The sequence below is a fragment of the Anabrus simplex genome, chromosome 1 (genome assembly GCF_040414725.1).
Source record: "Anabrus simplex isolate iqAnaSimp1 chromosome 1, ASM4041472v1, whole genome shotgun sequence".
Lineage (NCBI taxonomy): Eukaryota > Metazoa > Arthropoda > Insecta > Orthoptera > Tettigoniidae > Anabrus > Anabrus simplex.
In genome coordinates this window covers 485600868-485624608 of record NC_090265.1, presented here as the reverse complement: position 1 = coordinate 485624608, position 23741 = coordinate 485600868, and the positions used below count along the sequence as shown (strand labels likewise).

At 40.4% G+C, this 23741-nt stretch overlaps 1 protein-coding gene across 1 annotated transcript in view; it reads right to left on the bottom strand.

The window, feature by feature from the left end:
- The window catches only part of Tet (Ten-Eleven Translocation (TET) family protein), a 568628-nt gene extending 547077 nt beyond the window's left edge, over window positions 1-21551 (bottom strand). The window contains exons 1-2 of the mRNA XM_068227603.1: window positions 21521-21551; window positions 18445-19997 (exon numbers count right to left, since the gene is read on the bottom strand). Of these exons, the coding sequence (XP_068083704.1) occupies window positions 18445-19905 (1461 nt within the window). The 5' untranslated portion in view covers window positions 19906-19997; window positions 21521-21551. The remainder of the gene's footprint in view (window positions 1-18444; window positions 19998-21520) is intronic.
- Between the last annotated feature and the right edge of the window lie 2190 nt (window positions 21552-23741).

Genomic DNA, 23741 nt, shown 5'->3' with positions numbered 1-23741 from the left:
ACTGTCGGTGTAAGATTTTGGCTCTGCAACTGTTGATTTTATCTCCGTCGCACCATAACTCTGCCATCCGAGCCGAATATCCTAAAGATGTTTTCATCGCTAAATTTTACTGAATTCCAGAAGGTCTGTGGTTTACTGATATGCTCTTTAGCGAAGGCTAATCGCTTCTGTATGTTGACATTACTGGCATACGGCTTTTTACGAGAAACCCTACCATTACATCCAGCTTCTTTAATTATATTACGAATGATTTGTGCTACTACGTTTATTCCGTAATCCCTTTTAAGCATAGCTTACAACTGTGGGGCACTCATTTTCGGATTTTACCTTATACACCTCAAAACGTTGCGTTTGTGGTTTGTTTCTAGTTTCACTGGTCGTCCCGAACGACACATGTTTTCCACATAGTTTGTCTGACGATAAAAATGAAATGGTGTATGGCTTTTAGTGCCGGGAGATCCCAGGACGGGTTCGGCTCGCGAGGTCCAGGTCTTTTGATTTGACGTCCGTAGGCGACCTGCGCGTCGCGATGAGGATGGAATGATGATTAAGACAACACATACACCCAGCCCCCGTGCTAGAGAAATTAACCAATGATGATTGAAATTCCTGACCCTGATGAGAATCGAACCCGGGACCCCTGTCACCAAATACTGCAAAGAAGACGGTGATTTCTTAACAGTTTCGGCTATTTTCCTTATAGACTGTTCCTCCGTTCGTAACTGCATTATTAACTCTCTACTGCAGTAGGAAGTGGTATTTCCATCGTGACGAACCTTATGCACTGTGCTGCTCTGCATATAGACAACTGAATCTCCTTACTGACTGCTGTTTGGATTTGAAACAAGTAATGAGCTGGATTATAGGAACAAGCGTTACGTGTACGGAGACTTTTTTGACGGTCAAACAGTGCTCTGGGCAGTAGTCCCATGTTTATCTGCACATGCAGTGAGATAACCTCGCCGTTATATGTGAAGATAAATTTCATATGCAGATAACTTATTGGACAACTTCAAATCCATGTAATACGTATTTGCGCAATACCGTATACATTCGAAATCATCGGAGGCTAGTGTACGGAGAGTTATTTTTCTCACTGTAGTAGTAAAGTCGGATTTTTGTCCCGTCGAAAGCCAATGACACACACTTGTCGTATTTTAACATCGTCAAATGCCACTGACTTCAGCTAGCTTCCAGCTCGCTGTCATGGGTATAATGATGTTCCACCAACATACAGTGAATGGGAGTTGATACGAACAAGAAACCAGGGACGCAACATAGCTACCGTGGGCAACAAAAGTGGTGTAATTTCGGCTGGAAGTGAGCCAAGGCCAATTTTTCGTTACTTAGGGTCACACGCATTGAATTGTATTTTATAGTACAACATACTAGTCTGTGTCTCTGTTATGTATTCGGCCCAGAGGCTGGTTGGATCCTCAAAATACTACCACTAAAGGTTAAGCACAAAAACTGATGGTGACGCCATAACGAAGCGTGCAAGGCATAACGAAGAATGAGGCAGTTCGCCATTTCTTTTCTCACAACATACTAGTCATCATATGAACATTTTTATTTGTTTTGCAACTTAGTTATGATAAAATCACAATTTGAAAAAATAATGCAGACGAATATTAATGCCTATCTCTGCATTTGGCAAATGAATATCCCTCCCTCACATCACCGGAGTTCTCCACGTAACGAGGAGCATGTGTATGGACGGTGACGTTCTTGCAGTTCTCCCACCCTGACGTCACCACATCGACACACTCACCTTCCGTTGCGGCAGAAAGCTTGGTCGACCACGTTCCACGCGACTGACTAGCATACAAAGTGGTGGATCGCAAAAAACTAGACTAAACGTGAGTTCTCTTCCACTACAAATTAGAAATTCCTTAACCGAATCAACATCGTAAGTAAACGCCTCATATATACCACGAAGTCCAGGAAATACTGATCCGCAATACATCTACCATTCAGTGCGAGAAAACTTGCAGAGTTTCATTTCAGAATAAAAAACGGTTAGCCGTTTAAAATCATTTTACTTCAGCGGAAATTAAAGTATGATTTGGCACACCGAATATAGTAGAATCTCCTAAATTTAGAAGGTTAGAACAATTTGAACTTCATACCTCTGTAACTATGCACCAGTCCCCTGGCATCATTTCTGAACATGAATATTGGACTACATGGCCAACGGAATAACCGGATCTCTTTTAAACTACAGATTAACATCATAATATATCCTTACGCATATCGATTTATTCTACAACTTCTTCTGCCGCTTTACCCAGAGCGTGAGGTGAGGTCGCGGGTGCGAAATGTGGCACACATATGGGCATGGCCCTGCTTTTACGGTCGAATGCCCTCCCTGACGTCAACACTCGGTGGAGGGATGTATTCATTATTGTGTATTTCTGGTAGCGTGGTATGTTGTGTTTAGCCTATATAAAGAGGAATGTATGGGGACAAACACAAGCACCTACTCGCTGAGCCAGAGGATCAATTTATACTACAACTACTAAAATAATAATCATAATAGTGTTATTTCTAATCACTAGATTGCGGGCCAAAAGCCTGGATACAATTTCACACTTCTGCGCAGTTATCATAATGGAGTAAAGGCATATGACGCTGTCGATGGTGATTCGTCCGTCGGGTGCGGGACGTTAAGATTTGAGCAGAACCCTTGGTGCTATACGACAGGAGTAGCCTATGTACCGGTACTGAGTTTCACCCTCTCCCTTTCTACCATCATACGTGACATCGTTCATTTCATTAGCTCCTCTAATGAGGTTGACGTCGGGAAGTGCATTCAGTCGTAAAAACTCGCCACGAAGATTCAGCTTACTCCATACCCGACCTCGTAGAGAAACGGGACAAGGGTTGAACGACAATACCAATAATAATAATGTTCTTCACGCCTCTTCAAGTACTAACGAACTGAGAAGTAGACGTATTACACTTCGATTCTACTGATAACACTTTTCGATTATTTCTTTTAATCTCATTTTTTATGTAATTCCAAATTCTAAAGGGACGTTCCAATATGACTTAGAACTACTACATACGCAGTTTAGAAATTGGTTCATTTTTATATTACGAGAACAAGATACGTCCGCCTCTGTGGTGTAGTGGTTAGCGTGATTAACTGCCACCCCCGGAGGTCCGGGTTCGATTCCCGGCTCTGCTACGAAATTTGAAAAGTGGTACGAAGGCTGGAACGGGGTCCACTCAGCCTCGGGAGGTCAACTGAGTAGAGGTGGGTTCGATTCCCACCTCAGCCATCCTAGAAATGGTTTTCCGTGGTTTCCCACTTCTCCTCCAGGCAAATGCCGGGATGGTACCTAACTTAAGGCCATGGCCGCTTCCTTCCCTCTTCCTTGCCTGTCCCATCTAATCTTCCCCTCCCTCCTCAAGGCCCCTGTTCAGCATAGCAGGTCAGGCCGCCTGGGCGAGGTACTGGTCATTCTCCCCAGTTGTATCCCCGACCCAAAGTCTGAATCTGTACGACACTGCCCTTGAGGCGGTAGAGGTAGGATCCCTCGCTGAGTCCGAGGGAAAAACCGACCCTGGAGGGTAAACAGATTACGAACGAACGAGAACAAGATACAAATAAACCCGTCTACGTATATCCATATCTTGCTGTGAAGCCCCACGATCAAAATATTATTACCTTTGGTTTGGTTTGGAATCCTCTGTAACACACTGAACTAAGTCTATATCCGCCGTCTTGTATCAGCTACTTAATAAACGAGTAAATTTTCTTCGCTACACAAACCATATGATAAACCACAGGTACTGCTTACGATATTTAAAGACATCCACAATGATGACGCCAATAGCCGTAGCCGTGTTGAAACACCGGATCCCGTGAGATCTCCGAAGTTAAGCAACAATGGTCGTGGTCGAGATGTGGATGCGTTGCCACGCGCTGTTGGGAATGGAGGAGCGGAAAGGAACTGGCCACCCTACCGCACGAAAACTCCGGCTCAGGCACACCTCTGAGGAGGTTCGGACCTGCATTCGGGCAGAACACATCCTTACCTTACCTTACAACGAGGACTGCAGCCAGAAATGAGAGTATTTATCGAGAGATAAACTGAAATTATCAAAGTTTTTTTATTTTTATTTTTACAAGCTGCTTTACGTCGCACCGACGCAGATGGCTCTTATGGTGAAGATGGCATAGGAAAGGCCTTGTAGTGGGAAATAAGCGGCCATGGCCTTAATTAAGATACAGCCCCAGCATTTTCCTGGCGTGAAAATCGGGAAAATATCTTCAGGGCTGCCGACAGTGGGGTTCAAACCCACTATCTCCCGGATACAAGCTCACAGCTGCGCGCCCCTAACCGCGCGGCCAACTCCCCCCCCCCCCCGAACCACAAAATGAGAGACTTCGTTAATCTCGTGGAAAACTCCTTTACATGAAGACATTTCGTGCTTCTCACAGTGAAGAATTATCCAAAAAGCTACCCAGTACAACTTTCACAAGGGCACTTGAAAGCTCCCCCTAAAAATTAAGGACTTTGTAAGACAATGGCGGGGAGAGCAATGTCGCAGCTAACTTTGCAAGTGATTATATACCCTCATAGATCACGCGAAGCCTTGCCTTATTCTGGCAATGATCCCGGAAGCAAATAGCAACTCCAGCATTTTGGGAGAAATGTTGGCTACAAGCCTAATATAGATGAAGTGTTCGGAAGCTGCCAAAACGGATAAAGAGTATTAACATATATTTTACTAATACAAATTAGCTCCTCTTATTACTTATTCTAAGCTAACTTCAGTCGCAAAATGCCTGTAATAGGAGTATGGAAAATAAATATATAGCCTATACCAAGCAAGTGGCTGCACGATTTGGGTCACTCTTAGCCCTTCCCTATCCGATCGTCGCTGTAAGTGGGCTAACTGTGTCGGTGCGACGCAAAGCAAATTGGAAATATATATGCTAACGAGAACGTCTTTACATGAAGAAATTTCGTGCTTCTCACAGTGAAGAACTATTCAGAAAGTTACCCAGCACAACTTTCACAAGGGCACTTGAAAGCTTCCCCTAAAAATTAAGGTAGGGAACATAAATCAACACGTAACTAATCGAAACTCATACAATGACATCGCTACATGCATAAAATACATGAACCAAGCAGAATTTCTCAAATAAAATAGAAGAATTCGTCTACATGCACCCACCTGTAGATTACACTCCAGCTAGCATCAATTTAGTATTTCCAGATAAAAACCGCGCTTGTAATATTTGTGGGTTTGTGGGTTACTGTAGTCACGTCCTAGTTCGTGAACCATGGGCAACGGCTGAGTGGCCTAGTAAGTGGTCCTGAGAGTCGGGATACCAGTTGCTATGGAATGGGAGTGGGCATCTCGGACATACTCTGAGTCGTGGCCCTCCTTGTACTCAGGCGGCTAGGACTATACAATTCACCGGTGGTCCATAACCCGTTAGAGGAGAGATCCTCACTTGGACTATGTGCAAGTAGGGTAGCATCCTGCTTCATGAATCCACCGAGCTCAGAACATTTTAAGCAAGCCTCGGACCTATGGGAGTAACGGAGTCCCACTCCCATTTGACAGGCGAGGGACTCCTTGGAAACAACTTGGCGAACGAAATGGAATTCGTTGGGGAGCTATCAATATTAATGGGGCTTATGGAAGAAAGAAAATAGAACTGGCTGAGTCAGCAAAGAGGATGCATCTGGATGTGCTAGGAGTAAGTGATATTCGGGTAAGGGGAGATAATGAGGAAAAGATAGGAGATTATAAAGTGTACTTGACGGGTGTTAGAAAGGGAAGGGCAGAGTCTGGGGTAGGGTTCTTTATCAGGAATACCATTGCACGCAACATAGTTTCGGTTAGGCACGTAAATGAGCGAACGATGTGGGTAGATTTGTCAGTTGGAGGAATTAGGACAAGAATTGTGTCCGTGTATTAACCATGTGAGGGTGCAGATGAGGATGAAGTTGACAAGTTTTATGAGGCATTGAGTGACATCGTGGTCAGGGTCAACAGCAAGGATAGAATAGTGCTAATGGGCGATTTCAATGCGAGAGTTGGGAATAGAACTGAAGGTTACGAAAGGGTGATTGGTAAATGTGGGGAAGATATGGAAGCTAATGGGAATGGGAAGCGTTTGCTGGACTTCTGTGCTAGTATGGGTTTAGCTGTTACGAATACATTCTTCAAGCATAAGGCTATTCACCGCTACACGTGGGAGGCTAGGGGTACCAGATCCATAATAGGCTATATCTTAACAGACTTTGGATTCAGGAAATCTGTTAGGAATGTACGTGTTTTTCGCGGATTTTTCGATGATACAGACCACTATCTGATCTGTAGTGAACTAAGTATCTCTAGGCCTAGGGTAGATAAAGTGAAATCTGTCTGCAAACGAATACGGGTAGAAAATCTGCAGGACGAGGAAATTAGACAGAAGTACATGGATATGATTAGTGAGAAGTTTCGAACAGTAGGCAACATGTTCAGGATATAGAAAGTGAATGGGTGGCATACAGGGATGCTGTAGTAGAAACAGCAAGGGAATGCCTAGGAACAACTATGTGTAAAGATGGGAAAAGGCGAACATCTTGGTGGAACGATGAAGTGAGAGCAGCCTATAAACGTAAAAAGAAGGCTTATCAGAAATGGCTCCAAACAAGGGCCGACCGGACGAGTTGGCCGTGCGCGTAGAGGCGCGCGGCTGTGAGCTTGCATCCGGGAGATAGTAGGTTCGAATCCCACTATCGGCAGCCCTGAAAATGGTTTTCCGTGGTTTCCCATTTTCACACCAGGCAAATGCTGGGGCTGTACTTTAATTAAGGCCACGGCCGCTTCCTTCCAACTCCTAGGCCTTTCCCATCCCATCGTCGCCATAAGACCTATATGTGTCGGTGCGACGTAAAGCCCCTAGCAAAAAAAAAAAAACAAGGGCCGAGCCAGACACAGATTTGTACGTAGGAAAAAGAAACAGAGCGAAACAAATAGTTGTTGAATCCAAAAAGAAGTCATGGGAAGATTTTGGTAATAATCTGGAAAGGCTAGGTCAAGCAGCAGGGAAACCTTTCTGGACAGTAATAAAGAATATTAGGAAGGGAGGGAAAATGGAAATGAACTGTGTTTTGGGTAATTCAGGTGAACTCATAATAGATCCCAGGGAATCACTGAAGAGGTGGAGGGAATATTTTGAACATCTTCTCAATGTAAAAGGAAATCATCATGGTGGTGTTGCAAACAGCCAAGCTCATGGGGAGGAGGAAAATGATGTTGGTGAAATTATGCTTGAGGAAATGGAAAGGATGGTAAGAAAACTCCATTGTCATAAGGCAGCAGGAATACATGAAATTAGACCTGAAATGGTGAAGTATAGTGGGAAGGCAGGGATGAAATGGCTTCATAGAGTAGTAAAATTAGCGTGAAGTGTTGATAAGGTACCTTCAGTTTGGACAAAAGCAGTAATTTCACCTATCTATAAGCAAGGGAACAGGAAGGATTGCAACAACTATCAAGGTATCTCATTGATTAGTATACCAGGCAAAGTATTCACTGGCATCTTGGAAGGGAGGGTGCGATCAGTCGTTGAGAGGAAGTTGGATGAAAACCAGTGTGGTTTCAGACCACAGAGAGGCTGTCAGGATCAGATTTTCAGTATGCGCCAGGTAACTGAAAAATGCTACGAGAAGAATAGGCAGTTGTGTTTATGTTTCGTAGATCTAGAGAAAGCATATAACAGGGTACCGAGGGAAAAGATGTTCACTATACTGGGGGATTATGGAATTAAAGGTAGATTATTAAAATTAATCAAAGGCATTTATGTTGACAATTGGGCTTCAGTGAGAATTGATGGTAGAATGAGTTCTTGGTTCAGGGTACTTACAGGGGTTAGACAAGGATGTAATCTTTCATCTTTGCTGTTTGTTATTTACAAGGATCATCTGCTGAAAGGTATAAAATGGCAGGGAGGGATTCACTTAGGTGGAAATGTAGTAAGCAGTTTGGCCTATGCTGCAGACTGTGCCGAAAGCCTGCATTCCAATATCTTGGAACTTGAAAATAGGTGCAATGAGTATGGTATGAAAATTAGCCTCTCGAAGACTAAACTGATGTCAGTAGGTAAGAAATTCAACAGAATCGAATGTCACATTGGTGATACAAAGCTAGAACAGGTTGATAATTTCCAGTATTTAGGTTGTATGTTCTCCCAGGATGGTAATATAGTAAGTGAGATTGAATCAAGGTGTCGTAAAGCTAACGCAGAGAGCTAGCAGTTGCGATCAACAGTATTCTGTAAGAAGGAAGTCAGCTCCCAGACGAAACTATCTTTACATCGGTCTGTTTTCAGACCAATTTTGCTTTACGGGAACGAAAGTTGGGTGGACTCAGGATATCTTATTCATAAATTAGAAGTAACAGACATGAAAGTAGCAAGAATGATTGCTGGTACAAACAGGTGGGAACAATGGCACTCGGGTACTCGGAATGAGGAGATGAAGGCTAATTTAGGAATGAACTCGATGGATGAAGCTGTACGCATAAACCGGCTTCGGTGGTGGGGTCATGTGAGGCGAATGGAGGAGGATAGGTTACCTAGGAGAATAATGGACTCTGTTGTGGAGGGTAAGAGAAGTAGAGGGAGACAAAGACGACGATGGTAAGACTCTGTCTCTAACGATTTAAAGATAAGAGGTATAGAACTAAATGAGGCCACAACACTAGTTGCAAATCGAGGATTGTGGCGACGTTTAGTAAATTCACAGAGGCTTGCAGACTGAACGCTGAAAGGCATAACAGTCTATAATGATAATGAATGAATGAATGTAATATTATTATCCTACCAAAAACATGCTGCAAAGTATAATCGATGCAGTTAGCATTAATTAAAATACTTTCTATAAAGCACACTTTCAGTGCGTGATTCAGATACAGGAAACAAAGCAAACTCTTGTCCAAATCATCCTGAACGAAACTCTCTACATTCACCTCGAATAACTCATGTTTTCTTTCTTTGCTACCGGTATTTATTTTATGACATACCTACATAGACAGGTCTTAGGACGACAACGGGATAATACAGGGCTAGGATTAGGAAGGAAGCGATCGTGGCCGTAATTAAGGAACAGCATTGGTGTGAAGATGGGAAACCACGGAAAGCCATCATTAGGGCTGCTGACAATAGGGTTTGAACCCACTATCTTCTGAATGCAAGCTAACAACTTCGTGGCCCAAACCGCGTAGCCAACTCGCTTGATAATAAAGAAAATCATAACATGAAATAACCCGTTATTTAAATGACGGGTTACAGTAAGTTCCTTACTAACTTGTCCTTTCCTGGAGTGTTTGCATGAAGAGACAAAGAAGTGCGTTGCCAAATTTACGGCTTCACTCCACTCGTAGTGGAACTGCTCTCTCTCTCTCTCTCTCTCTCGTCCACCACCAGAATGTTAAACTGGTACTCATCTTACTCTGCACTGATAATACGTTGTATAAAAAATTGTACGATTGTGTGCAAATGTAAGAAAACCAAAAAACTTCTTTAGCGACTTTTGAAATTATATTGAAAGTTTGAAGAGCGCAGTACCATTTAAAGCTACCTCCAGCGTGTACGCGAGATACCAATCGACACCAAACTCGTTGCACATGGAGCTCATTAAAGGCCTTTGTCTATTGCTGCCTGGTCAGATGGCAGGCAGATTATTAGTGTCACAAGGACCGCGTGACGATATCCAGAATCGTATTGCTTCGCTTTTATGACAGAGTTCGCTGTCTCTCACATAACACAGCTCCTGAGCTGGGCTCACAAGGCTGGCTGTACCCCGTTCTAGCCCTTAGAGGAGCTGGTAATCAAATAAGCCAAATCAGCGGCCTGTGATTAGCACGCTACATCTACACCAAAGGCAGAGGTACACAGCGCCTGAAACTTTAACTGCTACTTATGAACATTCTGTCCGAAGTGATAACGAAATGTAAAATATACACTTCAAAATGTACAAGTACAGTAGAATGTCCATACAGAATGGAAGATGCGTGAACCCAAATTTACGGCAACTACACATGCAATATTATGAGTAGAGACCGGATGTTAATGGATCAAGGAATTCACTATAAAATTATCTTGGTGATGTACATATCAATTACGGAACTGGTACTTAGGATCATTCAATAAAATGTTACGCTTTTAATTTGTACAAAAATGGCACATTCATGATTTTATCCATGCATTTGAAAAGTAACCAAGGTTAACCCTAAATTACAAGCCCAAAAATCAAATCGGCGTTGAGATGAACTTTATATAACACTCACACAAGTCGTAACTAAACGGGCGGAAAGATTAGAGTACTAGCGTAGATGCTGGGTTTACATACAACCGGCAGAGGCTCGAATCCTGGTAGGCTGTAGGGTATTTTTGACAGAAAAATCACGTGGTATCGGGAAGGGCATGTGACAAAAGCTCAGAGTGAGCCGCGGTGGCTACAATGACCCCAGATAAAACGGAACTCAATCGGGTAACTTACGGGTGAGTTTTAATTAATTTTGTTGGGTAAATATCGAATGCGTCACCAAATATATTTTATATCCGACATCATGAAACATGGACTGTCGAATGAAACTTTCGCTACCCTTCAAAAATCAAGTTTGGACCCCAAGACATTGTGATCCGGAGATTGACACTCTACAACTGACCAGAGGGGGAGATAAATAAGACACTAAACAAGAGGGAGAATACGAGGGCAACATAACTAAGTACTCACGACGACATAGTTACGCATTATTTGAAGATTGCGTTTACAGTTAATTTTATTCAGAAATGATAGTGTGATCATACTCCAATAAAGCACTAAAGCAGAGATACGACAATATGATGATGATTGCGTCCTTCTAATTACTAAGAGACATTAAAGTGTTGGAACACTGTCCAGCAGAATTTCTTAAACATGCTGGATGCTACGACAGGGAGGTGTCGCACTAAAAGACCCCTGAATGCCAACCATCTCAGCCGAGATACAACCTGCTGTCTTGGGAACAGGAGGACCACGACTAACAGAGAGCGCCGCTAAGGTCAATGCGCAAGTTTGAAAATATGCGGCTGTTAAGAGGCAATTCAAACATAAAGTATCTTGAGAGATATAAGGGAACATAAATCAACACGTAACTAATCGAAACTCATACAATTACATCATAAACAAATATAGTACATACTGTAGTCCACCTAAGCAACAGGTTCACGCGGCGATAAACCGTTGTTATCGCGTATGTAAAAAAAAAACAGACAGTCTAATTAGGATCCACAATGTACTGCCACCAACAACAGATTCTAATAGAAAGAAATCTCAAGATAACTGTGATCAAAATCTCTTTCCATACCTTCAGGCTGGAAAACTGTAAGCTTATTTTAAATCAGATAGATAGCTGTTACTGATTCGAAAACGCCAGTCAATGTCTCCAACAGTCGGATATGCATGATGATAAAGACAAGTAGACGGATTAATACTTGTCTGAGTTCCGAGCTTTGGCTGAAGGATTTGGGAAACGTTGCTGTGATCTTACACTCGGGAGATCGTGAGCTCGAACTCAACCGTCGGCAGCCCTGAAGGTGGGTTCGCGTGGTTTCCCATTGTTCCCAACAGGCAAATGCTGCGCCTGTACCTTTCCATCCCTAGCCATATCCTATCCTATCGTTGCCAAAGACCTGAGTTGGTGCGACGTTAAAACACTAGCAATAATAGACTACATTTGCATTAGTAAGGGTTGCTGTTATATGCTGAGAAGTAAGCGAGATTCGGCTGGGAGTCGAACCTGGATTTTATAATCTAGCTCTATCGATCTTTTCACAATGCACATGATATTGGAAACTTTTGCCAACAACGTAATACCTGGGAACAATTACGCACACTTTAAACACATCGTCACCGAGCTTGATAGCTGGAGTCGCTTAAGTGCGGCCAGTATCCAGTATTCGGGAGAGAGTGGGGTCGAGCCCCACTGTCGGCAGACCTGAAGATGGTTTTCCGTGGTTTCCCATTTTAACACCAGACAAATGCTGGGGCTGTACCTTAACTAAGGCCACGGCCGCTTCCTTCCTACTCCTAGCCCTTTCCTGCCCCCATCGTCGCCGTAAGACCTATCTGTGTCGGTGCGACGTAAAGCAAGTTGTAAAAAAAAAATACACATCGTCATAAACAACTTGGGAGGCTCGTTCCTTGTAGGCAGTTCGAGAGGGACATCTGCACTCGCCACTCCATTCCTTTCTCTCCCAAAACCCCTCAAAATACACTTTTAGCATGAAATAAAATACTATATTTAGGGAGCCGTAGCATAATGGCACCATGACCCGAGTGTGTGAACGAAGTCTGAATTCTTGTATCTTATTACAAGGGAAGAAAATTGAAACAACTTGTCATGAAAATTAACATAACATTGTCTGAAGTGATACCGGTAATGCAAAAAGTCGAGGATAAATCACCCTCTAAACTAGATTCGAACTAAATAATTATGTCAAAGAAAATAAGGGAGATTACAAATCAGAGCATGTTACAGCCTACATATTTCAAAACTAATTCCTAAGTTCTTACCTTAAAAATCTAAAAAGTCTGGAATATCATATTCAAGCCATAAACTTGAAAGTAAGTTAATGACTGGACCATCATTTTTTATTTAAATAAAAGAATAACAGAAATATCAATCTCTACAGGGTAGTATAACTTATGATGTATAACTATTAAAGAATAGAGTTGAAGCACTTATTTCAGACCATGGCAGAAGAAACATTAAATTTTCCTTCCTGCTATAGGTTTAACATCGCACTAACACATGGAAGGTTTTTGGCGATGCAAGGATGGGAAGGTAGCCGGTTGTGTGGCCTTAATTAAGGTACATCCCGTAGCACTTGCCTGGCATAAAAGTAGGAACATACAAGAAGACATCTTCTAGATTACTAATGGTGAGGTTTAAACCCACGCTGTACGCTCATAGTTACAAGACGCGAACGGAGCAGCAAACTCACTCAGTTAATTTGAAGCAGAGTGGTCCATGAAGTTGAGTATAATAATTATTGGCAATGAAGTTGAAGAATATACTTTAGACCAGATTAAGTGGCCAAGAGCATGAATTGCCTACAACAACCTAAAAAAAATTCTAGCGAGGAGACAGACATGATGATGGTTTAAGGGGCTTAATATGCAGGTCCTTGAACACCACTTCTTAAAAATACCACTGATGTTTGTGGTTAAAGGCAACTACATTCATAAAAAACATACAGAGATCAGTTTCATAAATGAAGAATGACATACCTTGTATTCATACTATGTTTGACATTCACAGTTTCCTCACATGGACTTTAGATAAGTCTTCAGATTTTGAATATGTATGAAGGGGACTAACATTTCTTTCCAAGTAATTAACCCTACAAACAATTTTCTACAGAAATGCATGGATAATTCTGCAAAATGTCAAACAATAAGGGAATTTTAAAAAAACAGCCACTATTAATTCTGCAAAATGTCAAACAATAAGGGAATTTTAAAAAAACAGCTACTATCACAAAATATTTTGAATACATTAGCATCTAACATCCATGCAATTTTCAAGCTGATAACCGTTTTTAAATACAATTTTATCCCTCAAATTAACAACAAAAAATTGGTTCAATAAAGAGGGATAAATATTTATGGTGACTCTTCTGCTACATTGAATCACACTTCATAAACTGCCATTTCCTGGATGACCTACATTGAAATAGATTCAAGGAGGACTCAATCTATGGCAACAAGTTTCTGATATTCTATGAAAATAGTTTTTATTTAAGAGATACAAACAGAATTATCATCATAAAGTTTTTAACATGCCAAGTAGAAAATAATTTTTTTGCTGGTGGTTTAACGTTGCGCTAACACACTGAAGGTTTTCAGCGACACAAGGAAGGGAAAGGGCTACCAATGGGAAGGAAGTGGCCGTGGCCTTAATTAAGGTACATCTGCCTGGTGTGGAAATGGGAAATTATACAAATTAATCAAAATGTCCCTCCCAATTTTTCAGAATAAAATTTACTGTTTAACTGAAATATTTAACTGTACACTCGATCTCACTGTATAACAAATGATGAAAACAGTATAGGCAAAAAGTAACTCGGCAGAATTACAATTACTTGAGAGAAATATTTTATTTAATTACAAATTAATTTTTCAATAAATAATCAGTAAAATTACAACTACTTCACAGGAAATTACTGACATTTTCTTTTTTGGATTGGGCTGGAATGATACCAAAGTTTGCAAGGGAAAAAAAAACAACTTCATTTTGTATTTTAATTTTTAGCATAGAGACATTAAGTGGCTGTCATTACTAGGTGAGATGGAACTTTCAAAATGATTTGCCCCTAATTTTTTATTTTAGCCAGCAAATATAGAATATAAAATAATATGCCTTTCAGGCCTACTTAACAAAACAACAGGTTCTTAGAATTGTCATTGCTAAGCCTCAACATGTTAGGGGAAAGTACTTTGCATCTGCTGAAGGCATTTGAAGGAACATTTGTATTTCATTCTAACAACAACCCCAGCAGTGGTGGATATTGTAGGATAATTGTAATGTCTTTGAAAATACTGGAGAGGTAAGAAAGTGCCTAATCCAGTACTGGTGAAGCTGCAGTAGAGCTGAAAAAGTAATCTGTATTATCACTTAATTATTTTTTCCTGTTTCTACTTCAACGTGATTACAATAGAACGTAACAATTACAATTTTTTTCAAGAAGTAAATTATAAGCAAAAATTACATTTTGTAAAAGGTAATGATTACAAGTAAAAATTTTTAAAAAGAAGTATTTGTTACTGGTAATTTGATTACTTTTATCCAATTACTTCCCAACTCTGAATATAACTATCATTGCTCAGTATTATTGTTGGTTACACTACACAACCCAAATTTGGTACTATTTATTTACAATCTGCTTCATGTCGCACCGACACAGATTAACAGCAACAATGGCATAGGAAAGGGCTAGGAGTGAGAAGGAAGTGACTGTGGCCTTGACTAAGGTACAGCCCCAGCAATTGCCTGGTTTGAAAATGGGAAACCACAGAAAACCATCTTCAGGGCTCCTGACAGTGGGATTCGAACATGAATGCAATATGATAGCTATGTGACCCAAACCACGCAGCCACTTGCTCGGTCAATTTGGTTCTCATCTACTTTTAATTAGCACGTACTTGTTGGTTTAAGGGGCTTAATATGCAGGTCCTTGAACACCACTTCTTAAAAATACCACTGATGTTTGTGGTTAAAGGCAACTACATTCATAAAAAACATACAGAGATCAGTTTCATAAATGAAGAATGACATACCTTGTATTCATACTATGTTTGACATTCACAGTTTCCTCGCATGGACTTTAGATAAGTCTTCAGATTTTGAATATGTGAGGAAAGGGTACAAAGCCGCGACAGTGAGAGGAAAAATCCCCATTTCTCTTAAAAACAAATAACTCAAATATCTGGAAATTTGAGTGAAGCAGATCAGTGATAGAGGCTACATAAAACAGTTATGATATTAATTACAAAACAAAACACCACATTTACAAGAACAGCAAGGAAATTCTTTTGTTATTTCCAAGTGAAGGAATCTTTAAATTTACAATGATGATATACGATGCCATAAAAGTAATGCATATCAACTACATTAAACTATTTTAAACAACATGTTTAGATTTTCATTTAATATACCGATTACGTACCTCCCTTTTTAGACAATAAAGCAAGTCACCGTAATTTACTTATCAAATATCAGTACCAGCAAGGTAAAAGAAAAGGTTCAACTAAACTCTAAGACATGAAAAAATAAGATAGTTCAAATATTTACATTTTACAAACATTCTTCTATTCAACACTCTTATTAAGCTACCGGTACCTATTATTCTAGTCTACACTGAACCATACAGACCACATAAATAGAAATTCATTGACAAAATCAAAGATATCAGTGCAACTAGGACTGTTTGATACTAGTCATAGCCCACAGAACACCTTCTATGAATATTACAATTTAAAATCTTGAGATAAGTTAAAAAAACCTTCTTCCATGAAACTTTAGCTTAATTAAATACAAATTATGTCAGTCTGAATCATGAAGGAACATTAAGACAAACTATCATAGGCATCACGCGCTGAAGTTTACTAGTCATAAAACAAAGTGTAGACCTAGGGACCCAACAGAAGTGAAACATTCTGATATGGGTAAATGTTTAATTAGAGAGTCTAAGGGGACTTGTGAGTCACGAAACAATGCCACTAGCTTTACACAAATGTGACTGTAGTTCAAATTCCACGCAATGCTTGTACAATTTTGGATAAGTATGGAAAGGTAAATCTTTGTATTTCAGATTCCACAGAAAACTGGAGATCCAACAGGTATGATCACCATGCTAACAAGTGTGAATACCTACTCTTTTTTAGAAATCCTAAATCCTCTGCATTATAAACAAAATATCATGACGCACACACACACTCTCTCTCTCTCTCTCATAAACAACACAAATCATCTATGAAAAATATGCCATGAGGAATAAAAAGAAAGGCTCCCTTTTGTACCATCTAGTTAGGTCCAAAAATCTTCTCTGATGAAGTTTCATTAGAATATAGAATAAGAGAAAAGAGAGATAAAGATGTAAGATAATGAGTAAGATGATGAGGGAAGCTCTAGATTTTGACTGGTGTGTTGTACAATTCTAAAGATGAAAGTACCAAAATTATTTTAAATATTAGATTCGAAAATACGGACTTAATGGATTGACATACTGACTATCTACAATGCTACTAGCTATGCAAAGTATATGGTGCAGTTTCATGATGTTCTAAGAAGCCATCCATGATTAAGGGGATTAGTTCCTGAGCGTTTCCTGGTGCGGTGAATCTTGAAACCTTACCAATGTGGTGGGATATCTCATGGCTGATCTAGTATTTTTACCTTCCATTCATCTATTTACTTTCAATATCAGCTGACTATGAAATCAGATAATAATAATAGTAACAACAATAATCGTATGACCTCAGCTACCGAAAGCAGACCTTCTGATGCGGTTCGATTTAGGTACCAATTCTGGCATTCTAATTGTGTTGCTCTCTAAACTTAGCAAGCAATGCAGAATTCTACTATTACAAAAAAAAAAAAAAAAAAAAAATGGCTGAGTTAATTTAATTTTGTCGAGTGACTCGAATATGCCTTCGCTGGGAAGACCTAGTGTTGACAGTGCACTCTGTCTTCTGGTGTAGGCTAGAACAAATTTGTTACTTTAATTGACTTGTCTCAGTCTCATCCTTGACTATGACAACATGAAAGTGACTGAGGTATGAACGATGCTAGAAATGCCATTCTTTATATAGCCAGTCCCTGTTACAAATGGTGTGAAAATGTTGCTCATAGAGTCAGTTGATGAGGGCATTTCAGTGGACTTGGCAGACTGAGATGTAAGAGCAACTTTTGGTCCAGTGATGAAAGCAACGGGAAACTACCTCACTCCTCATTTCCCTAGTACACCTCTTCAGTGATGTCTGGGCTGAACTGTCGAAGTCCAAAACAGCCTCCGGACTGAGCACTCAACATACACATACCTACTCCCAAGTGCATCAGCAGCGATCCTTAACATACCAACAGCGACGAGGAGTGCCAAGATTTACAGTCGCTCTTCAAAAATCACCTACCGTACCTCAGTTATGACCATGAGCTGGTCACTCTACCATTGATCCACCAAAGCAGCTATGAAAGTGAAGAGACAAGTTTTCTGAAATTACTGCAGCAAGGTTCCATAATAGTCTAATCGCTTGCCACTTGTTATAATAATTGAGGATTACACAACTAAGCAAAATGCAAGATTTTGTTTCATCTTTCTATTTCCAATGTTAATGTGAAGGAAACAGAGAAATCATGAAACTTCTTCTTCAAAGCAGGATACAACCCTCAATTTTGCTCTTCAGTTTAAAAATCAAACATCTAGCAACACTTTCAGAATGAGCACAGTCAAAACAGATACCAACCCGTAAAGAAAATATGCTGTAGCCTACCCAGTATTTTAAATTCTTTTTTTCCAGAAATATACAGCATATGTCTTTTAACTCAAATAGGTTCTAAAATCTAGCAACTTATTTTTCGATCTCTATACTCTCCATTCTTGCATCAATATAATCGCTGATCCAGCATACAAATGTAAGCCTAGATAAGTATCTGAATGTTTACTCAAGTAGACCTATGGTTCAAAGTTAAAAAGCATGAAGGAAGTTCAATCATATTCAATAGAATATAATCTAAACTGCACAGAAACAAAATAAGTTTTGTTATCACAAGTTTACTGATACAACGCAAAAACAATGCACACAAATACAAGAATAAAAATGTCTAACAAAACCTTTCTCCAGAATTAAATTGAGTATCATGCAATGGAGATAATTTCCTTACCTTTTTCTCGGTGAGCTTCTCACAGCGCCGCATTTTGCAGATTTGATGACTTTTATCATTTCGGCATGGAGCGCAATCTCCACAGTTGTCCTTGCGTTGACAGCCTGTGCACTCGCCACAACGCTTTCGCTTCTTCTTTACTGGTTTTTCTCCTTCACTGTCCGAAACTGATGGTGTGCTAGAAGGCTGGAGAGGAGACTTAAAACCAGCAGTGCTCGATACAGCAGCTACTTGTCCTGAACTTTCCACACTACTACTTCCTGCGCCATCACTTTCTGTTGAACTTTCTAGAGAGGAAGCACGGACTTTTCGTCTTTCTTTCTTCCTTGAGTCTGTGCCCCTGGGTGGGCTATCACTAAACTTGAGCCCATCGCCAATTTTGTTAACATCAATCACTCCCATAGGGTTTTGAAAGTTGGAATGGTGCAACTGAGTTAACTGTTGAGGAGCCATTTTATAGTCCGAGGTCACCAATGTCACTGGTTCTGTCTTAACAACTGTCAGAACAGTTGGTGGACTCTGTGCGACTAGAGTGTTCCCTTGCAGGAGAGTAGCTGCCGAGTTGGGGGGTGCCAGGGTGATTTGGTGAGGGTGGTGATGAAACTGAGCATTACCTAATGTAGTGACTGTAGGTTGATTGTTGAGATGAGGATGTGGTGCTCCAAAAGGCTGTGCATGAGCAAACAATTGAATATGTCGCTCGTCAAGGAACTGCTGTTGGATGGCGGGGATCTCCCTAGCTTGAACTGGAGCAGGTACTAGAGGGTATCCTGGCCGTGGATTCACTGCAGACAGGGTGTGAAAACTAGGAAGCCCAGATGAAGAAGATGAAGGCGAAGGAGAAGCTGCCGTTAAAGTGGTCAACACTTCTCCATTGTTCCCAGTAACCGTCTGTTCTTGTGGGAAGGCATTAAATTGTGACTGAAAGGAGGGAAGCTTGTTTGCGGCTGATGATGCCGAGTATGAGTCCGTGTATGCTGGAACTGCACTGGGAGGAGCTGGTGCAATTGACTTCAGTAGTGAATCGTGATGCAGGCCATCTGGACCTTTGCTTTCCCAGGGTCGATACTGGGGTTGCGGTACCAACATTGGCATTCCATCAGCTCTGTCGATGATTCTGCCAGCCAATCCTTCACCATAGTAATCCCAGGAAGAGATGTCAAGGAGACGACTAGTCAGGCCCTCCCCGAACCCATCTCCAGACAGCCGCGAGCCCAAACCCTCTGCCACATCTCCAGCAGAGAATGAGCTGAACGGTGGAAGACCTGATGAATTTGATGATTTTGATGCTCCATTAACATCCACTCCAGAAAACTCTTCCTTGTATCCACCTCCTGAGTCCTGGACGGTGGAGGATGGAGTTGGAGGCTGGGATGGAGGTTGCTGGTAACCACCACCACCTCCTGTCCCAGGATAGGCAGGGCCCAGAGAATCTGGGCCCTGGCTGCCCCCCTCACTCATCTTGATCCCCCACACATCCTCCCCCCGTGCCCCCACTCCACAAAATAGCCACTGGCTCTGGGGGTTGTTTTACTCTTCATGCAATACCGTGCCTGTAACAAAATACAGATAACTGTGTTTTAAAACTGAATACTCAGTGAAAAATATAAAGGAGCATCCTCCCTCACAATCTCTTTTCTAACTAACACCATTCTATATTAAATTTTCTAACTCTACATACTATATTCCGATTTGAACATGCCTAAAATTCTACAAAAGAGTTGTAAAATTACTGATTTTGAAAACTAAACTGCTTCAATATCCACCAAAATTTGTAACCCAACTGCTTTTCAAAATTAATGTGAAATTAAGAAAAGAGGAAGACTAAACTGCTTAAATATCCAGCAAAATTTGAATTCCAATTGCCTTTCCAAACGAATGCGAAATTAAAATTGAGAAAAGGGATGACAATATCTTACAAATATAAGCACTGTGTATATATCAATTTAGTTATTAAGAGTTAAGAAGCCTTAAATAACGTAAATTAATTGTCATATAATAGCACGAAACGTAAATTACAGTATCTACAAGTTATTTTAATCGAATAAATATATAATCAATAACCATTACGACATGCATAATCACTGAGGACATTTGGAAATAAGAATATAACTCTCCTTACTGAAGGTGTATAGTGACTACAAGTCGAATGAATAATACTCTTGGGGTATCATAAAATTATCGCACTTTTTTTAAAAAAATATACACTATCTTTACGTAACTTATATAGTACAGAATTGTGTTGTGGTAAACGATACTATAATTAACGACAAACAGAAAACTCTTATGAAAGCGCACGATATCTACGAGTGCAAGTTATTCGAACATCCGGTAAATAGATTTCAAATCCCCGCTCGAAATGAGTACAACACATACTGACCTTCCCTAATGTTGAACAATTCCATGATCTAAACACGTCAAACACATTCTAGTAAGGCCTTCACGTACAAATATAATGAAACTGTAATAAACTGCTTTACAATACACACGGCTGTTTATTCCACTACAAGTAGCACTTATTATTTTTTTGTTCGAGTATTAGTAGTACTACTACGAGTATTACGCTCGCGCGGAACAGGAACAAAAAAATGTACTCTCCATTCACAAGCACGACGGCATCGTAAAATCGACCTAGCGACTGTAAGCGAACTACGCAACTGTGAGTCAGCCAGCGTGCGTCCCCTATCCCTTGTGTCGGCTGTAGAAAACATCGCCACCCGTGACTGACATTAAATATCCTCGGGAAAATATGACTCAAAATATATTCTCTTGCGCATGAACGATCTACAACCATTCCAGCCTGACTGAAGAAAATTAGATGGGAACTGCCAACAAAAATTTATAATGCAAATAAAAATAAAGTGAATTTTACAAAGTTTAAAAAATAAAGACCATCATTTGCGAATATCTTTCCACACCACGACGGCCATCCCCTCATGTAAATGTAATAGCAGTTTCGGTGATTCCTAAATTAAACTCACCTTCTTTCACTCAAATTACGATCTAACATCACACATATTACTATAATCGCTAATGTCTAACGACGTACACCGCGTTGTTTTGCGGCAAAAATTACCTCTTTTCGACACAACAAGAGCGCCTACCCCTCCACACGTCTCCTTTGTTGTCCACTAACGGCTTGCTGTCGTTTGTTTGCAAATAGATGGGGATGGTTCAGCATTAGCTCAAGAGAGAGCAGTAGTGTATGTAGTATTACTGGCGGAAGCGAATGGTTCCATAATTTACCACTAGGCTACCAGCTAGCTGCATTCGTCGTGCTTGCCGCTGTCAAAATATATTAAACTTTCCTTTTCTTCTTTAGCTGACTTTATCATCGTTTGAGAAATGTTAAATCAAACATAAAGCTACCTCTGAACAAGGACATATTGTTTTAAGGCTAATTGCGCGCATTAAGATTTTTTTCATTACACGTGACACAAATGGACTCCGTGCCTTTTCATGCCATGCTTTTCTCTCTCTCTCTCTCTCTCTCTACCTAATGAACGAAACTTATACCCGAAAAGTTTCCAACACATTTATGTTACTCTTGACATGATCCCTGATGTTACTCGCTTCTCGCTATTAGCCGATAGATCACGATAGATTCATTACATTGGGAAAGACCAAATACATTGTTCCGGTACGTCCGAATACTGTAAATGCCTCCATTCTAATTCGATTTTCAGAGTGATTAGATGTTTCGAGTCCTGGCATGAGTGTTTGTTTTTACATGTCTTGTTGTATACTGTGCGATGAAATTCACTACTGTAAGGTGCGTTACAGATACAGGCTTGGATTCAGCTTTTTTTTTTTTTTTTTCTTCAGAGAATCGATAGAATAGTTATCGGTGGGAGGGCTGAAATTCGATTCTCTGAGAGAACATAAGATTCCGTAGAAAATATTCTCACAGGATAATTTTAGAGTTACCAAGAATTATTTAAAAAATAACAATGGATAATTTCAACCATATAATGCAGTAAAATATTTCACTGAATAGATGAAATAAAATCTTTAGGCCTACCGGTACTTTTCTCTCAAACCAGTAGCGTAGTATATGCCAAACAATACAAAATTCACTAGGGATAGTGCACCATCGCTAGTGCTGGTGCACTTTCACTATCAAGAGGTACCGTAAAGAATGTGAACCATGGTGCTGCAATAACAAAACATAGCCATATTTTGAAAGTTGCATTTTATGAGTTGCAATCTATATACCGGTATATAAAATAGGTGTTTTGTCTGTACATCGCTCAGAGTTTAAAAATAATGGTATTTCTGTAACGGATGAGTCTAGAGTAAAAAAAATGCACTTTTTGATTTTCCGTCATCTCTGTATGTATGTATGTACCGGTATGCGCATCACGAGAAAACGGCTGAAGAGAATTTAATGAAAATCGGTATGTAAAGTCGGGGAATGATCCACTACAATCTAGGCTATAAATCATTTTATTCATACTGAGTGAAATGGTAGTTCAGGGAAAGGCCTAAAATTTAATTCTCATGTATTTATGTTATGGTTGGTCCTATTGAGCATCCGTGGCTCAGGCGGCAGCGCACCGGCCTCTCACCGCTGGGTTCCGTGGTTCAAATCCCGGTCACTCCATGTGAGATTTGTGCTGGACAAAGTGGAGGTGGGACAGATTTTTCACCGGGTACTCCGGTTTTCCCTGTCATATTTCATTCCAGCAACACTCTCCAATATCATTTCATTTCATCTGCCATTCATTAATCATTGCCCCACGGGAGTGCGACAGGCTTCGGCAGCCGGCACGATTCCTATCCTCGCCGCTAGATCGGGGATTCATTCATTCCATTCTTGACCCGGTCGAATGACTGGAAACAGGTTGTGGATTTTCCGATCTTTTCCGTGCGGTACCGGCTATGATAACAGAGATATTCATGGATTTGAATTTTATGAAAATCGGTACTTAGAGTCGGGAAATAAGATACTACAGTTTAGGCTATAAATAATTTTATTCACCCTGGATGAAATGGTAGTTTAAGGGAAGGCGCCTAAAATATAATTTTTAAATACCTATGTTATTGGCCCTATCAAAAAGTACTACATAAGAGAAGTTATAGAGAATACAATTTCCGATTATTTATTTTTTATGCATTTGAACCGTACCGACTATGATAAGAGTGGTATTTCAAAGTCGGAAGAAAACTACATGTGAAGGCCTACAACCTCGAAAGCTCATAAAATTGATCAACAATAACATTACATTGACCATTGTTTGTTGTGACGTTCATTGTCTCTTCTGCTGCCACTCATCTTCGATAGATGGGATTACTGT